Source organism: Maylandia zebra, linkage group LG19 (genome assembly GCF_041146795.1).
Source record: "Maylandia zebra isolate NMK-2024a linkage group LG19, Mzebra_GT3a, whole genome shotgun sequence".
Classification (NCBI taxonomy): domain Eukaryota; kingdom Metazoa; phylum Chordata; class Actinopteri; order Cichliformes; family Cichlidae; genus Maylandia; species Maylandia zebra.
In genome coordinates, this window is record NC_135185.1 from 8385077 (window position 1) to 8407284 (window position 22208).

A 22208-nucleotide genomic window follows, 5' to 3' on the forward strand; every position below is an offset into this window, starting at 1 on the left:
ATTATGCTAATGATGTGTCATCAGGACTGAGGGTGGGAAGTTTAGGGAAAAATAAGAGCGGCGGGCAGTGGTTTGTACTTGTCTAGGGGGTAGTATAGGACATTTAGAAAATCCTTTCTTTGTGACAGCGCTGTCATAAAGTTGTCGCGATAGCAGGAGTGTAATACTGGGCGCATTTCTTCCACAACTGGACTGTTAGCAGCAAAGCTAACAGGCTGTTTCTCGTCTTCTTGGGTCCGGACGGGACGGAAGAGGGATGTCCTGCAGCTTATTTGAGTTCTGTCGGCTTCAAGAGTTCAAAACGGTCCGGCACTTCTTGTTTCGGAACGAGAAAAGCGAGCCAGTCGAAGAGAAGAGTCAAACAGGTAACGATACAGGAGGAGGATAGGGGTCTTCTGCAGCTTCGAACTGAAGTGACAGTAGCTCAGATAGCAGCTCGCAGCATTAGAAAAGTGACCTCGGTGCTGTAAAGTGGTTTGAAAATGCGGATAAAGTGTGCATAACTAGTTTTGGTTAGTTGATTAGTTTTATCATGTTACAACGGAATAAATGAAATATTCACCGCCTTAATGTGCCTTTTGTGAGTCCAGAATCAAAAGCAGCTTGCAGCTGTTTGCAGGTGAATCCTTGTATGGTTGTATTCAGGCCTGGACTCGTTTTGCACGCAATGTTATATGCATCATTTCGTTTTTCCGCTATGTGGAAGTCAATACAGAAATGCTACTATATTTCAACCTGTTGATGTCAAACACATGGGGTGTATATGAAAGATGAATGTAGCTTCCAAATTTGAAAAGGAAACATCTTAAACCTGCATTATTTCCACGTGGTCAGCAGGGGGCGACTCCTCTATTTTAAAAGAAGTCTGATCGTATAGATGTCCATGAGAAAATGAGCCTATTGCTCATTTGATCTGTGACCTCAGTAAGCACTTTACCGATATGTTTATAGGCTCAGTCGTTAGTTTTATGTCTGGTTAGTACATTTTAGTACTACTAGAAGAAAAACAGGATATGATTTGGGGTGGGCATACCTTACGATTGTCAAGTGTGAGGGTCCCTTAACTGAAGGACTTTCTGACCATACTGAAGATGGATGTGGTGAAAGTGTTAGGAGTATGTCACAGTATAGAACATCTCGTTTCCTGTTATGACTTTGGGGGAGGTGTTTTATCAACCATGTGAAGTTTAAGTGAATTTGAAATGTTGTGCACCAATTTGCAAGACACATAACTTTGACACAGAATATTTCAGTGTTTGAGAAAAGAACCATGGGCCGATTACAGCATGATCATTAAGCTCAGTATCAAGACTTCCTCATAGCACGGATGGCCTCATCTGAGATGTTCTTTTGGCCGATCACATCATTCTAAATCTTCGGTAGGGCTGGGCCATATTATACCGTTCACGGTAATACTGGTATAATGTTAGGCAACGATAGGAAAATGAAATATCGCGATAGAATGGGAGTAAAACGCGCATGCGCAGTGCCTTTGTTTTCATACGCACATGGCCGATTGTTGAGTGAAACAGATGAACCAGAATTGGTTTGTAAAAATGGTGCAACTTCCGTGATGTGGAACTGGTTTGGTGTTTGTCCATCAGATACACAACAAAGCACATTTTTTTGCAGAACATGCAAGCGGCCGTTGTTATTGTCATAGTTGTCGGACTAAGATGCTCTTAAATCTGGGAGTAATCTGGGTCCTAAACTCCGTATTCTTCAGGTCAAACAACACTGCAGCATCACTTAGAGTTAAAAACTTTCTAAATTCTTTCATCTTTAATAAAACGATCAGCATTGCTGCTTTACCAGGTGTAACTATAAAGTTTAACTTCCAGGCATCCATGAAAACAAAAGTTATTACATTTAACGGAGTTAGAAGTTAGCAGGAAGCTAGCGGAAGTTAGCTCGCTAGTTTCGCTAGTTACCTAAGCATGATATTGCATGTTCTGACTGAGAGATTTCTGAAAAAAATCAAACGTACAGCTCTGCTATCACTTCCAACATAAATGAAGACAGGAAACTAAACAGCAGTGACGTTTGTAGGGTTACTGAAGTTGGGCTAGCTGGTATATAATGATGTGCTACGTGATCGCTAGCGACACAGCTATGTTAGCATAACATAAACAGTGAAGCTGGAGGACGAACACTAACACTTTTCCACTTATAAAAGTTAACGTGAAGGTTCTTCATGGTTAGAGACAAATGCAATCGCATGGCAGGATGCTGTAAACGGACCAAACTTCAGTCAGGAGAACAACTGAGATAATCCATCCACAATACGAGGTTAGTCATTAATATACTGCAACAACATGGGAATAGAGCAGCTGCAGAGAATTCAACATTAATGAATCAATGGTACAGAAGTGGAGGAAGCAAGAAGAATGAGTTTAATAAAGTTTGATTTATCTGACTGCTTTGTTTCGCTTAATGTGCCTTATAATCCCGTGCACCTTATGGTCCGAAAAATGCGTACTGCACACTGCAGTTTAATGTTGCAAAGCACCTCTTTTTAACCATATAACCATATTATACGTGGTTATGCTCAGGATATGCCAGCCCATTTCTACTGGAAATGCCTTTTGGTTAAACTTTCAGCAAGGAATTTGCATTTGCACTGTTACATTTTTATAAAGCTTTAATGTACATAAAAACCAGCTTCTTGTTTAAGTGAAAATAAATGGAAGGTTGTCTTTTTGCGCTAGTAATGTTGTGGAGTTCTATTTTGTCTCGCATCAATTATATCGTCGGTTATATCGTTATCGCAAATTTTCAAATATATATCGCGATAAATATTTTTGGCCATATCACCCTGCTCTAATCTTCGGTGTGATAATGTGGTTATTTTGGCCAAACAATAAATCTGTAGCTAGACGCCAGGTAGCAAACAGTTATATGTCAACTATCCCAAGTTCACTAATCCACCAAATATTGCTGGTATTAGGTTGTTGTTTGCATCCATCAGTCGGAGGAGGAGAAATCTGCAGGTCTTTTTAAGTGTGAGTCATTGCACATGAGGTCCCTGAGGGTGTCACTGCAGGATGCTCAGCAGAAAGGGCAGATAGAAAGGGTGCTTGGATGTGTTGCATTCATGCGTCATTTCATACTGATGCCTGCAGACACACACGCACTGTCGTCATGGGGACACTGAAGTGCCAAGGCGTAAAGCAGCAGGATTTCCTCCTGATTTCTGAGCTTTACGCTGTTGCTATATTATTAGTTCATTTCCCTTTGGCACAGAGCTTCTGACTGCTCAACTTTAGCTGCCACAGTTATGTAGCAGCTAAAGTTATGTAGCAGCTATGACTTCTGCACCCCTTCTTTACAGTTCTTTCAACTGTATAGCAGAACTTAACATGTTAACATCCTGCTGCATATAACAGGTTTGATTTTTTTATAGCTAATTTTCTCCTTTATAACATTGATACAAGGGATAAATATTTATATAACTCACATGTTTAAATTTTGTTAAAAATTTCTTAGGGATTATTAAAATATTCTGATTCTGATTAATGCTTAAAGTTTGCTTCTTTGACATGTGGATGCTAACTCAGGCGGCTGTAGCTACTAACTGTCTGCCAGGGTTCACCTCAGCTAATTGGACTCCCTAGACTGGACCTCCTTAGTATGTTTGTCCGTTTGGTGCCCAATTACCTGAGAAATTATTTTGCTTGCTGTGCAGTTAATTGTGCAAACAGACTGTCAAAAAAATCTGCGCTCCAGCTCATACTCGAATACTTTGTTTGGCACTTGCTATTAAATAGCTGGTACCTATGAATGCAGCTTGCTAGCTTAGCTAGCTGATAACTTGCAGTTCCATCATGTGGCTTCAAAAAACCAACACACATTTCGAGTCTTTTGAGTTTATCTTAGTCACTGCATTCATCTCTTCTCTACACTCTGTTTTAGCCACCGTACAAGCATCACAAACTTGACCCATTTTTAAAATTTATTTTATTTATTTATTTGTTTCCTGCCTCTTACTCAGAAGATAATGAGCTGTCTTGGGACACCTCTGACTGGGAGTCGGCATGGGAAGGTGGTGATAATAAAGAGGAGGAATCCACCTCTGATAAAAAGGTTTGTCTCATTGTGGAATGTGACATTATTGGTGTTTTAAGTTGATGTCTATTTATTTACAGGGAAAGAATGTGTCATTCTGTCATTTTTCTTAAAGTTGTCTGTGCAGTGATGAGACCTGCGCAGTGTACTGCGCTATGTGTCATGCATGTCGTATAATGACATATAATAATATCGTTAATGAAGTTACAACTAGCTGGATAACCACCACCACTTTTGCTATTACAGACATTAATGTTTTGTGCCATTACACAATTTACTGATGGCTAAAATTAGTAGTCTTTGACACCGAAGCTAATAAGCATTTTCACTCAGATGTGATTTTGATAGCAGTAATGTTAGCAAGCAAGATGCAGTCAGCCTGCTACCTGTAATGCATCTATGCTGCATGGATGCTGCAAAAATCCTGTCTGAAGCCACATCAGCGTTAGTTTTCTTTTAGTCCATGTGTGGAGTTTGTGTTGGACTTCTGTGTTGGGTTGGTGTGGTCAGACATTGTCCGTTAAAAAAGCCTTTAGCAATTCAAAAATATGACCTATTTTACATTTGAATCAACTACTGATAATATTGTCATTGGCTGTGACATAGGACAAACACTCATTTTATTGTTACAATGTCATATAATATTAGAATATAAGCGCTCAATGCGCACTTCTAAAGGTGGCATAGGTCTGAAGATCTCCTTTGCTCTGCAGGTCGCGGATGATGCTGGCGGGCAGGGTGAACCGTGGCTGCAGGACTGTGTCGTGTCCCTGTCGCCCTGCGCTGACCTGCTGGTGGTGGCCCGTGAACAGAAGGCGGCCTTTCTCTCAGGTCAGATTCTCAGACACGCACACCCTGATATGTGACTCTGGAGTTTTCTTTCATACTGTTCGTTTTGTGTCTCACTATGGAAAAGCATCCCATGTCCTCATCAGATGCTCTCATACGACACCACTAACCCTCATGTCAGGAGGGCCTAGGACCCTTCTATTTATTACCTTTTTCACAGAAGCCTGTTGACAAATAGACTATTGGGCACTAAAGTGTCCACAAATTCAAGCAGGAGCAGCTCATGAGCAGCACCAATAATTTCCTCTAGCTAGTCGTGGTGTGGTGTAGTAATACTTTTACCCTTGGAAGTAGAAGTGTTTCCCGAAGCAAAGTAGAAACAAATTGTTTGCTTTAGCCAACCCAACAATAGGGCTAAGCATGTAGTTGATCGGAATATAATAATAATAATAATAATAATAATAATATGAATGCAATGTAATAATATAAAGGTCAATATATGGCTTAACCCAAACTTTGTCACAAAGGCTATGTGCCACCTTTCACCTCTGAGCAACAGCAGTAGCTGCTTACTTTGTGTCCAGTTTATGCAAATCCAGGTTTACCTGGACAGAACTAACGGTTTTAGATTTAATAACCAGTTGCTTTGTTTGTGGTTCTGATTGCTTTATGTACCTTTCTTCTTGCTTGTCGTATTTTATTTGTGTCAATGAAATTAAGGAGCTTCCCAACTGTAGTAAATGAAGTATTCCTCATCTTTCTTTATTCTTACAGCTAAATGGCGAACAGATGACAGCGGCAGAGAAGAGATGACTCTGGGAGTATCTTGGACTGGAACTCTTAGCACTGAGGAAGGGTGAGAAAACAATATGTTAACTTACCCACAGTCATTGTGGAAAAGGTTGATAATGGCTCCTGTTGGCGAATTATCCAGGTGATTGAATTGGAGGATGGAAGTGAGACAGATCAGTTATCCTTAGTTCAGTTTAAAAAGTGGACCTTTACTAAAATGACACCCCTACAGTTTTGATGAATGTAGGAATTCAGCTATAGAAACCAAAACAGTTTTTTGTACTGGGTTTAAACATGAAAGTCTCAAGTGGCCGTTAGAGGAACTGCAGTTTTTGACCTAATTTTTCAGACTGGCTACGTTGCTGTTTTACAAGAAGAAATTAAATAAGAAGTTTATCAGAAGGCAAAACTCAATTAATACATTAAAAATTATGATAATTAAAAACCTTAGCTAGAATGTAAATACATCAAATATATGTGACATGACTCTAAGTCTGATTTCTGTTTCCTCATAGAGAGTGTGTGAGCAGCACCATTTGTATTCCCTTGGCAAGTCAGAAGAGGTGAGATTTATTTATCTGTGAACTAAATGAGGGGAAGTGCTTGTGTGTGTTTATCTTCACTTCATGTCTCAATACATTTTTCAGGAGCTCCACTGGGCGGCCTGACTGGACATGTGTAGTCGTGGGTTTTACATCTGGTTATGTCCGTTTCTACACTGAGGTACCTTTTTAATCTATAACGTCTTCAATAATTCTTTGAATTATAGACAAGAAAGTGTGATGTGACTGTCTCTCCCTTCATGCAGAGCAGTTTTGCTCAAATCAGAGTGCAAAGTTGCAAACATTGGCACTACTTTGCTAAAACTTTTTAGGTAAAGCAGAATCAATCTGTACTGATTTAAAAAATCATGCATGGTTTAATTTTCTGCTAGAATGACATTGATATATTTTTTAAATGTTGATGTGTTTTCACCCAGCCCTGACTATCAATTGTGTCCCATCAGAGCGGCGTTCTGCTCCTTGCCCAGCTGCTACACGAGGACCCGGTACTGAGGCTCAAGTGTCGCACTTACGAGATCCCTCGCCACCCTGGAGTAACTGAGCAGGTAACACGCACTCTTCAAATTCAGAGAGGTGTGTGTGAGGATTATATTCATATTCAAAATCAAAGTGACAGTCTGTTTCAGTTGTGTGATTGTCATTGAGCATGAAGATTATAATCCTGATCTGTGAGCTAATGTTGATTGTTGATTTTATTTTTTGTCTGCAGCACGAGGAGCTGAGCATCCTCTACTCTGCTGCAATGGTCACCATAGATGGATTCAGCCTCTTTCAGTCTCTGCGGGCCTGCAGGAATCAGGCGGCAAGAGGTACGGCTGCTTCTCTATGTCTTTGTAGGAAGAAAGTTCAGTCAGACATTTAGTTTGTGTTTGTGGCAGCAGTGTGTGTGCACAAAAAAATGGCCACATCTATTTGCATTTATAATAGGGTATATAGCATGCCCCCCTGAACATTATATTCAGCTGCCCCTTTGGAGATACTCTCATCTAAAGTCAGATATCTTCCAACTTTATCATCTTGGACTGCAGCTGGTAGTCCTTTTTCTGCTCTGCACTTTCTACAAGGTGGTTCTCCAGGTTCTGGTTAGTGATCCACCAGAGATGAAGAAAGATTGCCAATCACAGGATGAGGGATCCACAAAATGATATCAAAGGATGGACCAGAGCTAGCTGGTTAGCAGTGCCTGAACTTTCAAAATTGCTCAGCAAGTAAACTGAACGTACTTGCAAATAGATTTTAAAATAAATAAATTACATGCCACAGTGAGTCCCCAAATGTATATGGCCACTGTTAATATAGTCAGTGTGAAATATATAAAGTGGCTCTCCTAAGTAAGTCAGACACTTTGGTGAGAAGTTGCAACACATATGAGGAAAACTTTCTCCCTTCCTGCACAGGGAGGCAACAGACTTGTCAGCCTGACTGTATGTGGATTAGCGTGCTTACAATTGTAGTTAACCCCTCAAAAGCCAAAACTGAGCTGAAAAAAACAAAACATGCATAATCTCTCAGTACTGTTTGCAGTGTGTTAACAGAAGATGTTTTTCACTTGCTTGCTGGCTGGAAAGTGTTTGCCACAAAGCATTCAGGTACTAAGGTGAAACCAACCTACTTATACAGAACCCCAACCCCACAAACCCCACACACCCCACAAACACAATCACCTGAAGTATAAACAGTTTGGAGCGTAGTACCCAGATAACAATGAGTGTTTGGCCCAAACGTGGCCCACATCTGCAGTTTTCTTTGGGCCGTATTTGGCCTTGATTTAGTGTCTGTTTGGCTGCTTAAACACACCCACAGGTCTGCCTCTCATGGGCCAAATATCAGGTGACGTTTCAGTGAAGCCTGGGCCTACATTTGCTAGAACCAAAAGTGGCCCCAGGTCAGGTCCAGATGTGTTTGCTATCTGGGGAGCCAAGCTTCAGCAGCATTTGATCTAGTGCTCTGTGTGTTTGTTGTCTGCTCCTATAATAACTCTGAATACTCTGTGTGACCCAAGACAAACCCTGTTTAGACCTTAGTAGAGTTAAAGTTGACTAATAGATAATAAAAAAATACTGTTTTATTAAAGTTGTTGCTTCTTACTAACTTAACCTCCTTTTGATCAGCTGCAGCAGCAGGTAATGATGTGATCCAGCCTCCTCCTCTGGCCTATAAGAAGTGGGGTCTGCAGGAAATGGACACCATTGTGGACCACAGCAGCGTGGGTAAGAGTCTGTTTGAGAGCTTTCCACTGATAATTCATGCTGGTGGTTGGCTGCTGCATAATGGATTAACTTATGATATTAAACATCATAATGTTTTGGATCTGCAGATGCGACTGTGTCATTCACATTTACAACATCAGATGAATTAGCCCTTCATTCATTTTAGTAGAGCAAATAGAACTGGAGAGATAACACTAACCAGTGTTAGTCAAAAAAGACTCTATCCATCTGACGGATATATTATTCACCTTTACATATTTCAACTGAGATATTTACTCTTAAAGTGATAAATTCAGATGGAGAGTCTACAGATTTATCTTTATGATTGATCCAGATGACAGTAAGTAACTCTTCTGCTTTTAGGCATCATGACACTGTGTGTCTTTGATCAAATGAAGAACGCATCTATCCTGGGAGGATTCAACGCCTCAGTCAAAGGCAGCCCCCCCGCCATGAGCCAGTATGTCACTGTAGGATCTGGGCCATACACGGGCTTTTACTATGCTATAGAGGTAATTATATTTTCAAAATGGGTATGTATCATGACTATAATCGCCTGCAGTTCAAAAATTAACAAAAAAATCTGCTTTTCCTTGTGTCCCTAACTGTATATAGGGGAGTTCTCAGCCTCTGCTGTCCCACGTGGCTATGGCAGTGGCCAGTAAACTCACCTCAGCCCTCTTCAGTGCTGCCAGGTGTGTGTGTGTGTGTGTGTGTGTGTGTGTGTGTGTGTGTGTGTGTGTGTGTGTGTGTGTGTGTGTGTGTGTGTGTGTGTGTGTGTGTGTGTGTGTGTGTGTGTGTGTGTGTGTGTGTAGCCCAATCACATGGTGTTCCCCAAGCTTAGGTTCTCTGTCCTATTTTAATTTTTTTTACATTTTTATTTTCCTAGATCATACAGTGATGATTTCCACTGTTGTACAATTGCTATGCAGCTATATGTTTAAGCTGTGACATAAATATAATTTAAACTCTTCATTGTGCTCATTAACTTTAAATCCAAGTTCATTATTCTTGTAAGCAAACAAATACTTAGACACAACTAAGTCAAAAACGGTCCAGAGTCTTTGGGCTCCAATAAAATGATCCGACAAATGGATAGTTTTTGGAGGCTTGTATCAAAGCACAGGGCATAAGTGCACAGGCGGCAAAGACAAATGCCTCATCCAGTGGAGAAGTTGTTTCCAAGCCAAAGTCAGGGGTCAGTGTGCTGGAAAGCATCTGGAGACGGAAGATCTGTGTTTGAAGTTTCCTGCTTACTGTTTCTCACTCGCTTTTTCTTTTTCCTCTTTCTATTTTTTCTATCGTCACTTGTCATTTCCCTCTCAGCGGGTGGTTGGGATGGAACAAAAACAAGAACGAAGAGGAGGCTCCCCAGAAACAGAAGCCCAAGGTGGAGCCTGCCACCCCTTTAAGTATCAGGTACGAACTGGGACATCTAAAACACAAATCCAGTCGTCGTCGACTGTGTGCTGTTGAGACTGAAAACCTAACCTGACCTCAGCACACTTGCTGCTCTCCTTTGCAGATTTGGTCTCCCAGACTCTCGGCGGCATGGCGAGTCGATATGTCTGTCCCCGTGCAACATGCTGGCTGGAGTGACTGATGACTTTGGCCGAGTCACACTGCTGGACTTGGCCAGGGGCATCGCCATTCGCATGTGGAAAGGTGAGGTGTAAACACGTGGAAGAACAACTCGTTGTGAGTGACACACATATGTAATAGAAACACATACAGAAATTTGTTCCATATTGGCAGGATAGTGTCGCACATTTACTGCAGATGTGTGGCCTGTGCACCCATGATGCAAACCTCCTGTTCCACGACATGTCCAAGTTGCTCTTTTGGGCTGAGATCTGGTCACTGTGGAGGCTATTTGAGTACAGTGAACTCACTGTCATGCTCAAGCAATCAGTTTAAAATGATGATTTGAGCTTTGACACTTCCTGCTGCAGCAGCCATTAGAAGATGGGTACACTGTGGTCATAAAGGATGTAATGGACATGGTCATCAACAATAATCAGTTGATGACCAGTTGGTACTAAGGAGCCCAAATTATGCCAAAAAAACCATCCCTACAGCAATACACCAGCATCAGCAGCCTGAACCTTTGATAAAAGGCAGGATGGATCGATGCATTCATGTTGTGAACACCTAATTCTTAACCTACTATCTGAATGTTGCCAGAGAAATTGAGCATCATTAGATGGGCTAGAAATGCAGCTCTATCTCATTGCATTTATAATTTCAGTATGATATTAAAATAGGTCTGTAGATCAGGTATTTTATACATTAAAAATGTCACAGCCCAATTTAAAATCTTATAATCTAATCTTTGTACAGGTGATCAGATGAAGATGTTTCCTTTTTGTTTTCATAGATTTATGTTTAATCTTATGCTGCTTTTCTAGCTGGGGCCACTTTAAAAATAATTAATTAAAGAGCTTTCCAGTGTAGCAGGAGTTGCCCTAAACACTGTAATGTTTATTTTTACTATGATTCCTTCTTCGGCCTGTGTCATTATTAATAAAATCTTAACAATGTCCCAATCATACATTTATCTCCAGGTTACAGAGATGCCCAGTTGGGTTGGCTGCAGGTTCCAGAGGAGCGTAGCGAGCGGGATTTATCCCCCTCGGCGTCCCTCCCCAGACGCCACGCTCTGTTCCTCGTCATCTACGCCCCTCGTAGGGGGATCCTGGAGGTTTGGGCAATGCAACAGGGGCCTCGGGTTGGAGCTTTCACTGTAGGCAAACATTGCAGGTACACACCGTGAAGCTCCCACATTTTCTTACTGAAGAAGAATCTCATTTGATCCTGAAGTTGGAATATAACAAAATATTTGCTTGTACGGTGTTGCAGGTTGCTGTATGCTGGTTACCGTCTGATGGGGGTGAACAGTGTGACCAGTCAGGGTTGGCAGCTCCACACACAGCAGGTGTGTCTGCTTGATCCAATCACAGGAGTTCTGAGGACCGTGAACATTCCCTTCCACCTGGCTCTCAGGTTTGTACGCAGACTAAAAGGACAGGCTGTCATGTAGGTGATTAAAATGAATGCAGGTGCAGTGAAAAAATCAATTTTGCAGAGTCTTGCCCACTTTCTTAGGTCAGATTTTCCCCACCTTTAAAAACTCTTAAATCTGACACAAAGAGTCATGAATATTTGACATTAGGTTGGATCTGAAGAGCTGCAACTTCCTGGTTCTGTGAGGTTCAAAAAAATCAGTTCTTGTCATAGGATTCCCACAGGTTGAATGATCATTCTGTACGCTTCAGCTGTAAAGACGGACTTTCTGAACTGACCGCTGGTTTTGTTTTGGTACCCCAGAATATGTTGTGTGGCTATGTTTGCTATGTAAATGACTGGCTTTGGATACGTGCTAATTATTGTTAAGTAACATCCAGGTAAAATCTGTGAATTTTACTCACAGCAAAAACTCCTTTGACAGGTTATTGGTACACATAACCAAACGGTGAGAAATATGGGCGTGTGGTCCGACATGGTGCTCTCCTTCGAGTCTCGTGTAAAAGAGATAACAAAGACCGCCTTTGTCATTTGAGGAACATAGCAGAATCAGACAAGTTTTGTTAAGAAACACTGCAGGCGTTCTTGTCCATGCGTTTGTGTCTTCACGTATAGATTATTGTAATGCTCTTCTTTCTGGGCTACCAAAGAAAAGTTTTAGAGGTCTACAGCTGCAAAATGCAGCTGCTCGCATTTTAACATGATCTGGGAAATTTGAGCGCATTACCCCTGTACTAAGATCTCTTCATTGGCTACCTTGTCAGGTTCGAGCAGATTTTAAGGTCCTGCTGCTCACCTACAAGGCTTTAAACGGCACCTTCATACCTCTCCGACCTTTTACACCTTTATGTTCCATCCTGTGCTCTACGATCTCAGGACTCTGGCCTTCTAAAGGTTCCTAGAGCCAGAAAAAAGACAATTGGAGAGCGTGCCTTTTCTTTCCCTGCCCCGTTTCTGTGGAACAACCTCCCTCAAGATATTAGGCAGGCATGCTCTGTGGAGGTTTATAAAGTTATTATTATTATTATTGTCAGATAATTGCCTTAAAAAATCTCCAAAAGGCACAAACAAAAAACCTACTGCACGACGGCAGCAAAAGTCCCCTCTAACTCCATCTTTCTGTCTTTTTCACTTCAGTGATAAGAAGAGCGAGCGAGCCAAAGATATGCACCTGGTAAAGAAACTCACTACCCTACTAAGGAGCCGAGACATTGAGCTTGGTAAGTGCATGACGAGAGATGTCAGGTTTCATGTTCAAATATATTTCATGTGTTATACAGTATTATATTATTAATGACTCTGTGTTCCTTTAGATATATTGGAGAGTGAAGCCAGAAGCATCGTACTAGATATCAAACACCCTGCAGTTAAGAAGCAGGTACGACCAAAATCTGATGTGGTTATTGTTTTAAATGGCCCTGTTTTACTCTAATTACAGACTTCTCCTAAATCTAACCAACCTGCAACTGAAAACTAAATATAAATTGAAAAAGAGATTAAAATTAAAAGTCTGTTAAGTCTAAGAATGATGAAGCAACTTTTACTTTTCTTTCACATGGGACAGGAACCCAAGTAATTTATCTTTTCAAATACTTGAACAGCCCTGATTGGTCCAGCAGCTCAATCCTGGGCCCCTGTTCAAGTCTTCTTGGGCACACTGGCCCTATATGTAAATATCCTTTATTTTCCAGGTGATTTTAAATTGTGGTTGCAACCGAACTGAACACCACTGCTGCCATTATTCACTTAAAACTCTTTTTGTCAGTTGAATATGATGTCATATGAATTTCAGTGTCTCCATTTTCTTTCAGGCACTGGAGTCTCTTCTGTCAAATAAAAACACTCCTGTCTCTTGTCTTGTTAACATCACACGTGCCTTAGATGACACTTTGAAACGGCAAGGTAAAGAATACGTTTACTGATGAAAGAAATGTAATATGAAAGAAAAAAGTGTCAGGAACTTGTATCTCATAATCACCCTGAGCTTGTTTCTCCTTTTGTTTCTGCACTTCAGAGCCTGGGGAAGTGGATGCTGAGTTGCTTCAGCTCTGCTCATCACAGCTCAAACTACTGCAGCTCTACACAGACATCCAGCAACTGCATTCTGCCGCAGATGTCGAGGAAACCGCTGAAAATGTGAGAACACACACACAGAGATTTAAAGAAATTAAGAGCTTCTTTAGAGGTGGTGAGCTGAAACCTCGGTGCTATTCCAGTATTTCTTTCTTCCATCCTTGCAGGACTCCCTTGAAGGCATAGAGGAGGAATTGTCCCGTGTTGCACCGACCTTGCAGCGCTATGCCCAGTTCACACCAAGACCCAGTGTTTCGTTTGCCCAGGATTCGCCTGACTCCCCCCTGCCTGCTCAGGCTTTTCTCTCCCAGTTGGAGTGCACAGAGGATGAGGAGGTTAAGGTGATCTGTAGGTCTGAAACTGAATGGAACCAGTTGGGTAAGGCAGGCAACATAAGTAGGCACATTAATGCTGTTACACTCAATCAAAACTCAGACTGAGTACTTTTCCTGTTTGTCATTTGCAGGAAACTTCTTGTTCTGGAGTTGTCTGTGTGGAAAAAGTCCACTCCATAAAGTTTGTTACACACTACAGCAGGCCGGCATCAGCCCACAGCAGCTTCTGGTAAGCGGGGGCGGGGGGGGGGGGGGGGGAGAGAATGGGTGAAAGGTGGGATCAGGATGTGACAGGATGTGTAGCTGCTGTTGAGAGAAATCTTACAAATCTTATACAGTGCATACAATTTTATATAGAATTGCATATCTTTTTAATTTTTTACTGTATGATACATACATAATACTGATATGAGGCTTTTTAAATCTTTGCCAGAGATGAACCACAACCCACTGGTGTGTAATTTATTCAGTAATGGTCACTTTATATTGTGATGTCAGTATTCAGTATTTACTGTTAATGAGTGAAAGAACGCAGACTTCATTATCTGCCTGCGTAAGTCTACCCAGCGTGTCTGGAGCCTGATATGTTCTCACATGAAATTAGGGTGTATAATATACTCCAAATAGGTCTTTGAACAAATATCAGTAATTAATTCAGTTCATACTTCCTGTTTCTGTCAGTCTTTGCTGTTGAGTGTGTGGTTGCATCGGGAGAAGGAGTTGCTACAGAAACCAGAGGAAAATGTTCGAAACCTCCACAGACTACTTGTCGCCCTCAGCGATATGAAAGGTACCTGTAAGGCTTGTCGTGTTTGTGTAGTTCGCGAGGCTAAATAATACAACTCTATATGTTAATGGTTGAAGGGCTAATTCATCTGATGTTTCTGATGTTAGATGTGCTGATGTTGGTTGGTGCTCTGGTGGTTTTCTTCAGTTGGACAACAAGAAATCGAAAGAAATGTGAACCTCAAGAAGTAACCGTCAGACTGGAAAAGAAGAATAAGTAGAATAAGAGTGGCCTCTTCTTTTTCTCTCCCTCCGTTTAGGTGCAGTCGAGGAGTCATGGGACACACAGTCAATCTCCCCCTGGTGGCAGCAAGTCCGCACTACATGTGTTCAGTCCCACAACACTGCCGCTGCCCTGCTGGCTGCACTGGTTGCTCACCGTGCTGCTAAAGCTAGCATCACAAGCCGAGCTGATAGCAAGGTAGAGAGGCGTCATGCATTTGAGGACTGTCTTAAGCAAAAAAATAGGAACATAACCCCCTTTAAAAATCAACCAACACTAATGTGTGTGTGTCAGTTTCAGTCAGAGTGGGAGGCAGTGTCACTGGAGTTGGAGCAGTGGGTGGTGTGTGTTCGCCAGCTGGAAGACGTGCTGGTGCTGCAGACTCTGCTGTTGGTGCCTCCTCCACCAGGAGCAACGGGGGGCGCTACAGTTCAGTGCTCTATTAAAACATTGTTGGAGGGAGGCACAGGTAGAGAAAAATGAGTTCAGGGAGACTTCAAGCTGTATGAGTTCATTTTTTACTTGTCATGTTTCTTTTCTTGGTTTTTCCTCACTTCATAAATGTATTCAAATGCACTGTATCGCTGTTCTCTCCTCAGTTACTCCTTGTTTTTATTGACTTCTTCTCTCCATGAATTCAGTGTCTTGATGATATTGACCATAGTTTTCCCCTGATGGCTGCATTCTTCTTTGGAGTGTGGGAATCTGGAACAACTGCCACAACCCATTCAAATACACTGCCTGGCCAAAGCCTAGTTAGTAATTTCAAATACATTCAACGTTTGCTTTTGTCTGTTTCAGGCGGTATTGCCGACAGCATCTCTAAGTGGGTGTTTAGACAAGACATTTCCCCAGAGCGGCTCAAGGAAATCCTCCAGAAAAGGGGAAATAAAGAAGCAGATGACAATGTGGAGCAGAGAGACGAAGAAGAAAGACATGAGCAGGAGAAAAGCCAAGAGGACACAGACAGGACAGCAGGTGAGGACTGAGGCATTAACACACGTTCGGTATGTTAGTCTTTCTGGGCAATTTTGAGATATAGTTTAACTTGAAAATCCTAGAATAATGTGGCGTCAGCTGTGTTGTTGTTTGTGGTGATTTAAAAAAAATCAAATTCAAAAAGACAAAAAGTAAAATAATGGAAATCGATTACTTAGCCTATTTTTGGACCTCTGTATCAGTAATATATGTTTTTATGCAGATGACACTATGAACTTTCTTATTAAACGTAAGCTTGTTCTCAATGCTAGTCTGGTCACCTAAAAGCATCCAACCTATAGACCACAGTCAAACCAATGATCATCAAATTAAAACTGTCTATTGCTATAAATATTTTGGACTCTAGCTGGGCACATGAGTCTGCTAAAGCCCAAGAATATTGAAAGTAGAAATTGGACATTTGTATAGAAAGATCTCTCTACAGTTAATGTGCAGTGTGACAGTTCTCTTTGGCTAACAGAAGACAATAGCATTGTATGGTATTTATTCATAATGATCAAGGTTTGGTTAATGATCAAATAATCACAGTAAGCTGAAGACAGGCAAATTAGTCATATTTCCTGTTCTGCAGTACACATTGTTTCATGGAGCCTGAATCCAAATCAGCCTCTGTTTTCTTCCGTGTTTTTCAGAGTTGCTGTTAGCGGTATGCCAGCGGTTCCCACACTCTCTCTCACCTGATTTTCTCTTCGCCCACTGCTGCTGGGAGTATGTGGTGCAGTGGAACAAAGACCCAGAGGTGTGCAAATACACAAGCACGCACACAACGCGTTATCACAAAGTCACACGTCTCCACCCATAAGAAGGAAAAAGCTTTCCCAGATTTAGCATTAGCATACGTCTCTTCCAAGGTTGTCTCCTTGTGCTCTTCTACACCATTTCAAAACCTGCTGCTATGCTTAGATCACTCACAGCCAACACTGGTGAAAATGTAGCAGCAGCAGACAGACTTGAAGGGAAGATTAGCTAAATTTACTTGAGGTTTGGTGCAGCATTGTAAATCTTCTATCTGTGCGCAAACTAACACATACTGTATTTAATAGTAGAAAGTGCAAACTTTCAGATTTTCATAAAGACCTGAAGAGTTCTGCAGTCTGATCTCACACCTGCTTCTCTTCATAGGAGGGTCGATATCTCTGCTGGTCTGTGGAACATTTGAAGATGGTCTCCAGTCCTCATATTCAGCAAGGTGAGTACCACACTGGCTTTCGGTCTGTTTTATTGATCCAATAATACAATGCATGCTTTAGAAGACAGTACCTCCCCGGTAGTCAGCATGTCTTAACTCCTCACAGGTGTTTGTACAATGATGTGGAGCACATTCATTGCCAAGCGTCTCTCAGCAGCAACCTTTCTCATGGAGAAAGTAAGTTCTGGTCATAATGAGTCGAGTTGAGCTCTGTCACTGTGTCGGGACTTTGTACAGAATTAAATCTCTTATTTTATTGATTTATTTTGAAACAGGTGGGGAAAGCACCCAAAGATCGCTTGTGTCGACGGGTAAGAGTTACATTTCAGCACCAATTCTATTCAAAATGTTTATTTGCCGGTAAATATATTAGTCCATACAAATATTCAGATTTCAAGCATGTACTAAAGATCTGTGAATTTTTGTGCAGGATGTCGGGATGGGAGACAAAGCGATGACGTCCTTCCTGGGCTGCTGCGTCCAGCTGCTGAATATCCTCATGGAGGTGACTGGAGTGTTGGTTAGGAATCAGTGCCTTTTTTCTTTTATGAAGTTTTATGTAAGTAAAGGAGACAGCAGAGTGATAGCATGGAGAGTGGTTAGCATGGCAGTGAAACACTGAACGACAACAGTAGGAAGTTTATAGAAATGGGATTTTAGTCCAATATAATGGGAAAGCATTTCTAGTTGTTAGTTTTTTTCCACCTGCTGCCTGATCAAAAGAGCTACTAATACCACCCACACTGCCCACACTGCACCAGAGACCTGATTTATTCTATGCATGTGTGAAAAGGACTTCTTCCTGTTCTTGCCATTCACATAAAACCTGCATGACTGCTGTACTCTTGCAGTAGTGAAGAACACTCTTGCTGAAAATATCAAATAAATTGCTTGAAAAGTAAGCATTAGGAATAAAATAAAATCATATCTTTGGTTTTTCTACAAGATCTTTTTTTCTTAATGAATATGTATAATAGTGTTTAATATAAATTGGAAAATGAATCCTCTCATTAGCTGTATTTTCCTTTTCCGTGCAGGCGGACTCGGCGGTGGAGGAGGTTTCTGCCCCAGAGTTGTCCATCGAGGAGGCGTGGTCTGGAGCCGAGGGCCCAGCTTCCATTGCTGAACTTGCCCTGGAGCAAAGAGGTGTTCACTACCCGCTGGTCCAGCACCACTGCCTGTTAGCATCCCTGCTACATGCTGCTATGACCTTCAGTGTCAAGGTCAAACCATTCAGCCTTTTTGATAGCAAGGTGAGGAGATCGACACTCTGCCAAAGTTTAGAACAAAAACGTAGACATGGAGGGACACTCACTGCTGCATTTGAATCCATCCGTCACCCACTGGAGGTTCTGAAGTCTCCGTAAAGCCACCTCCATGTTTCTTTTAGTTAGACGTTAGGGGAGTTGAAGAGACAGCAGACAGCTGACCACCACAGTGACCTGACAGTTCCAACGGCCTCATCCTTAATGATGCAAACGTTTAAGCATTAATACAATGTAAACCAGAGTTATATAAACAAATCACCTTTCTGTAAATCCAAATCCAGGCTGTACGGGTCGATTCATGTTTTGTAGCCAGTCTTAAGTTGCCATTAGGAAAAATGCAGTTGATGGTACTCCGGTGCTGGCAGATACAGATCACAAATGATACCAGCCGACATTTCTAATGTTTATCTATTTGTGTCACATGTGTGTTTGCAGGGTAAGAATGCTTTCTTCAGAGACCTGACGACCATCCAGCTGATGCCCAGCGGAGACATGGACCCAGGTTTGGTCTCTGTGCGACAGGAGGTAAGAGGTGGAACAAAATGCAGACAGTAATCGGACAATGATGTTCCACACCCATCGCTTGATCTCCTGCTGTTCCACTTTGTCCTCTGTTTCAGTTCCTCCTGCGGGTGCTGACCGGTTGGGTTCAGGCTATAGATGATCCCACTAGCTCCGCTCCACTTCCTTCAAGCGGACCCAAAGCCGAGTGGTGGCCCTCGCTGTGTTTAGAGCTCGGCTCTCTGCTGCAGGTCAACCCAGACATCCTGCGGCGGCATCTCGTCTGCGAGCTCTACAGCCAAGGACTGGATCTTCGGGCAGAAGAGGTTGGAAACTGTTTCCTTGTAGATCACGAAAACTTGCTTAAACTCACTTTAGGCACTAAGACTACTTGGTTTAGGTATTGGTTAGGTGTGGTTATCTGAAGACATTTGTAGCCACAAACCGTAGATCACGAAAACTTAAATCTTAAAGCAATTAATCTCCCCGTCCTCAGGTGATGTTAGAGGTGGAAGATAAGGATGTTTTGGGCTCCCAGTTGTTGGTGCTGACAGGTCAGAGGCTGAGCTACTCGCTTCTCCACAGCCAGAACCAGACGCAGGCTGCCATGGAGCTGCTGGCCCGCCTGCCCCCCACCCTCTGCACGTGGCTGAAGGCGATGGTGAGATCCCAACACTACAGCCTGCTCTTTTCCTAAAGGGTTATTTGCAAGTAGTGCTTGGAGAACTAGAGTGCATAGTTGAGTGTACATACAGGGTAAGAGTCTTTGAACTCTACATTTATGTGTTTTCAGAAACAAATAGGAACCTTTGGTGTCCCCAAAGAGCCAATGTGTTGTTGTTTTTTTCTATTGCTCAACTGAATCTGGCACCGCAGTTTCTCCTTTTTGTTTCTTTAAAATGTAGTCATTGCTGAGTTCTGTTCACAGTGACAGATTCTCTGTTATAACATGAAATTGTTTAACTTTTGCTCAAGTTGGTACAGTCATGAGTGTCCAACATGAATAATTAGCCATTAAAATCACAATAGGTTAAATTTAAGGCGTATTAAAAAAATTTTTAATAGAATTTAAATGATCTCAAAAACGTTACACTTCAGTTCAGTTATATCCAGTTCCTGCTGGTTTGGTTTAGGGAGCAAGAACTGGTGGTTTGAGAGTGAGTCAGTTCACAATGACGCTAGAAGATTGGAGAAACCCAATGAGCAGACCGTGCCCTGTGAGCTGCTCTTTCTGAAATTGGTGCAATGATGTCAGTTTTGTCTGAATTTAGAATTAGATAAAAGCAGCACAAATTAAAATCCTGGGAGTGAGAATGGGCTGATTTATTATTACTTACAGATATAAAAACTGACTGAAATCATTGGTGAGACTGTAATAAATTAGAAAGGGGGGGGAACTGGTCGCTGCAAGTGCTGCCCCTCAGCCAGGACGTGTAATGTAGTTTAAATAAATCATCTGGTCATTTTTAACTGGAAGTGTGGTTTATTTTGCAGGACCCACGTGAGCTGCGGTGTCCCCTGATCCCGCTGCCCCAGACCAGCCGGCTGGTCGGTCGTCTGATCGAGATACTGCCGGAGAACCACGCTCAGTACAGTCTGGCCCTCCACCTGCTGGAGGCCGTAGAGGTCCTCACCACGGAGGACTGAGGGGAAGATGCTGCAGATAGTTGGAATGTGAGAGACTGTCAGAGAGGAAGAGGATAAAGAACTTTCTCACCCCCGTTTGGAGGTTTTGTTGTTCTGCTCAGTAATCATAGGTGGTGTTAAACACGATGGATTCAGAGGCTTTTAATTGTTTTTTTTAATCCATCTTATTTCCCTGCATGTGACAACAAATGAGATTAAATATTTGTGTTAGTACTCACGTTAAAGTCAGACACCCTGTGTGCCGTGTCAGACGACGACTCCTCTTCTTCACAGATCAGAAATGTATTAGCAAGAAAAATGGACCTGATTTTTTATTTATATATGCAGACTGAACTTTAATAGCTGTGCCTGTACACCAGCTGCTCCCATGCAGAATAAAGATGCTTCTTAAAGCTGGGAGAACATGAGTCTGAAGACCCGTTCTTTATTTTTTCATTTATAAGTCAGACAACTTTGAATTCTTTATGTTTACAAGGAACACAAGCTATTATACAAAGAAGTACCCACCAGCATCAGTTTGCTGTCACAGTGACTCTGTAGTGCATTCTTTTCCCATACAGTAAAAGGAGCAACTAAATCAAACACTCATTTCTCCTCTGGTTTGTAGAGCTGTTTAATTACCTGGATTTATCATCTGCCTCCCCCAGAATATGACAGATCTAAACAGGGAAATACATGTTTGAAAAAGAAAATATCCACAATCCTTATGATCAGGTATGATCTAAATGCACCAACAAAAGAAGATTCCAGCTAGATAACATCAACATTTACAGCAACATTGCAAGCTTACAATTTAGAATAATTCAGTGCATTTTAGGACCTTTTAAAATCTCAAAAATATGGTGGCCAAGACGTTCATATCAGGAGCACCATCTACTAAATTCAAATTTTTTAAATGACAAAGTGCATTCAAGATTGTACAGCTTTGCTGACAGCAGAACTGTCAACATATCCGAGGCACATTTTATTTGGTGCTTTACACAAGGGAGGGAGAACTGAGGACGCTACATCCAAATGCACTTCTGACAAATTAGCCTGTAGGTGCTGATAAAGTGATTGTTTTAAGGTGTAACTGGAGACTCAGGCAAACCACACAACCCAAACTTGTGTCTCTAACACAATTACGAGGTTTCATTAATAGACGAGACAACAAACATCTCTAAAGCTCCAAAACTTGCCAACTGATACCAAAAATTGTTTAGATTAGGGGAGAAAATGAGAAATAAACGCTACAAACCAGAGGTGACGAGTCTACATTTGCCTTTGGGGTCAAATGTGGCTGTAGCACATTTTTTTTAAAAGAACGCAGACACACGTAAGCTCTCTGAATGGAAACCCCACCTATAGACCATCTTTTTACATTTGTTAAAACACATTTCAGAGACCAGATGCTTTGTTGCCTTCCTGTGCTGAGGCTTTGTTTTTCTTCCAATAAGCATCCTCTGAGAGAGAACTACAGCACGACAGCAGATGTTTCTAGTCCTTTTTACAGCCTCCGATGGGCGTGCAAAACCTGGTCTCTGGTCAGCCCTTCAAACCGAGCCAGAGGTCATCAGTGAGCCTGGGAGACGACGCTCTGGCAGCGCGGGCAGAGGCAATCCGCTGAGTTGGCGGTGTAGCGGCGACACCGTGGGCAACGGGCAGCAGAGGTGGGCGTCACTGCGATACTGTAGGCGCTCTCCTCGCGGATTACACCACCTGATAAAACACAGACAGATTCTGGTGTGAAACTTGAAGATTTGCA

General features: G+C 42.0%; 2 protein-coding genes across 6 annotated transcripts in view; one reads left to right on the forward strand and one right to left on the reverse strand.

Annotated features, from left to right (window-relative positions):
• On the forward strand, nucleotides 1–20866 carry rab3gap2 (RAB3 GTPase activating protein subunit 2 (non-catalytic)). Of its 5 annotated transcripts, none has more exons than XM_076877830.1 (36): nucleotides 1–365; nucleotides 3992–4083; nucleotides 4779–4896; nucleotides 5629–5710; nucleotides 6162–6209; nucleotides 6294–6369; nucleotides 6653–6754; nucleotides 6919–7018; nucleotides 7778–7798; nucleotides 8321–8419; nucleotides 8783–8931; nucleotides 9035–9114; nucleotides 9746–9838; nucleotides 9945–10084; nucleotides 10984–11179; nucleotides 11279–11422; nucleotides 12581–12663; nucleotides 12757–12821; nucleotides 13255–13345; nucleotides 13458–13579; nucleotides 13684–13894; nucleotides 13983–14080; nucleotides 14533–14641; nucleotides 14898–15058; nucleotides 15155–15329; nucleotides 15662–15838; nucleotides 16492–16598; nucleotides 16982–17048; nucleotides 17155–17225; nucleotides 17324–17359; nucleotides 17479–17568; nucleotides 18086–18301; nucleotides 18752–18841; nucleotides 18937–19143; nucleotides 19314–19478; nucleotides 20312–20866. In XM_076877830.1, exons 1-36 carry the CDS (start codon nucleotides 257–259, stop codon nucleotides 20462–20464), a joined length of 4143 nt encoding a protein of 1380 aa, XP_076733945.1. In that variant the 5' UTR covers nucleotides 1–256; the 3' UTR covers nucleotides 20465–20866. The 5 variants fall into 5 exon arrangements, with proteins under 5 accessions (XP_076733945.1, XP_076733947.1, XP_076733946.1 ...); XM_076877832.1 differs by having other exon boundaries at nucleotides 17479–17553; XM_076877831.1 differs by having other exon boundaries at nucleotides 3995–4083.
• The window catches only part of iars2 (isoleucyl-tRNA synthetase 2, mitochondrial), a 12593-nt gene continuing 11243 nt past the window's right edge, over nucleotides 20859–22208 (reverse strand). The window contains exon 23 of the mRNA XM_004554812.5: nucleotides 20859–22162. Within this exon, the coding sequence (XP_004554869.2) occupies nucleotides 22017–22162 (146 nt within the window). The 3' untranslated portion in view covers nucleotides 20859–22016. The remainder of the gene's footprint in view (nucleotides 22163–22208) is intronic.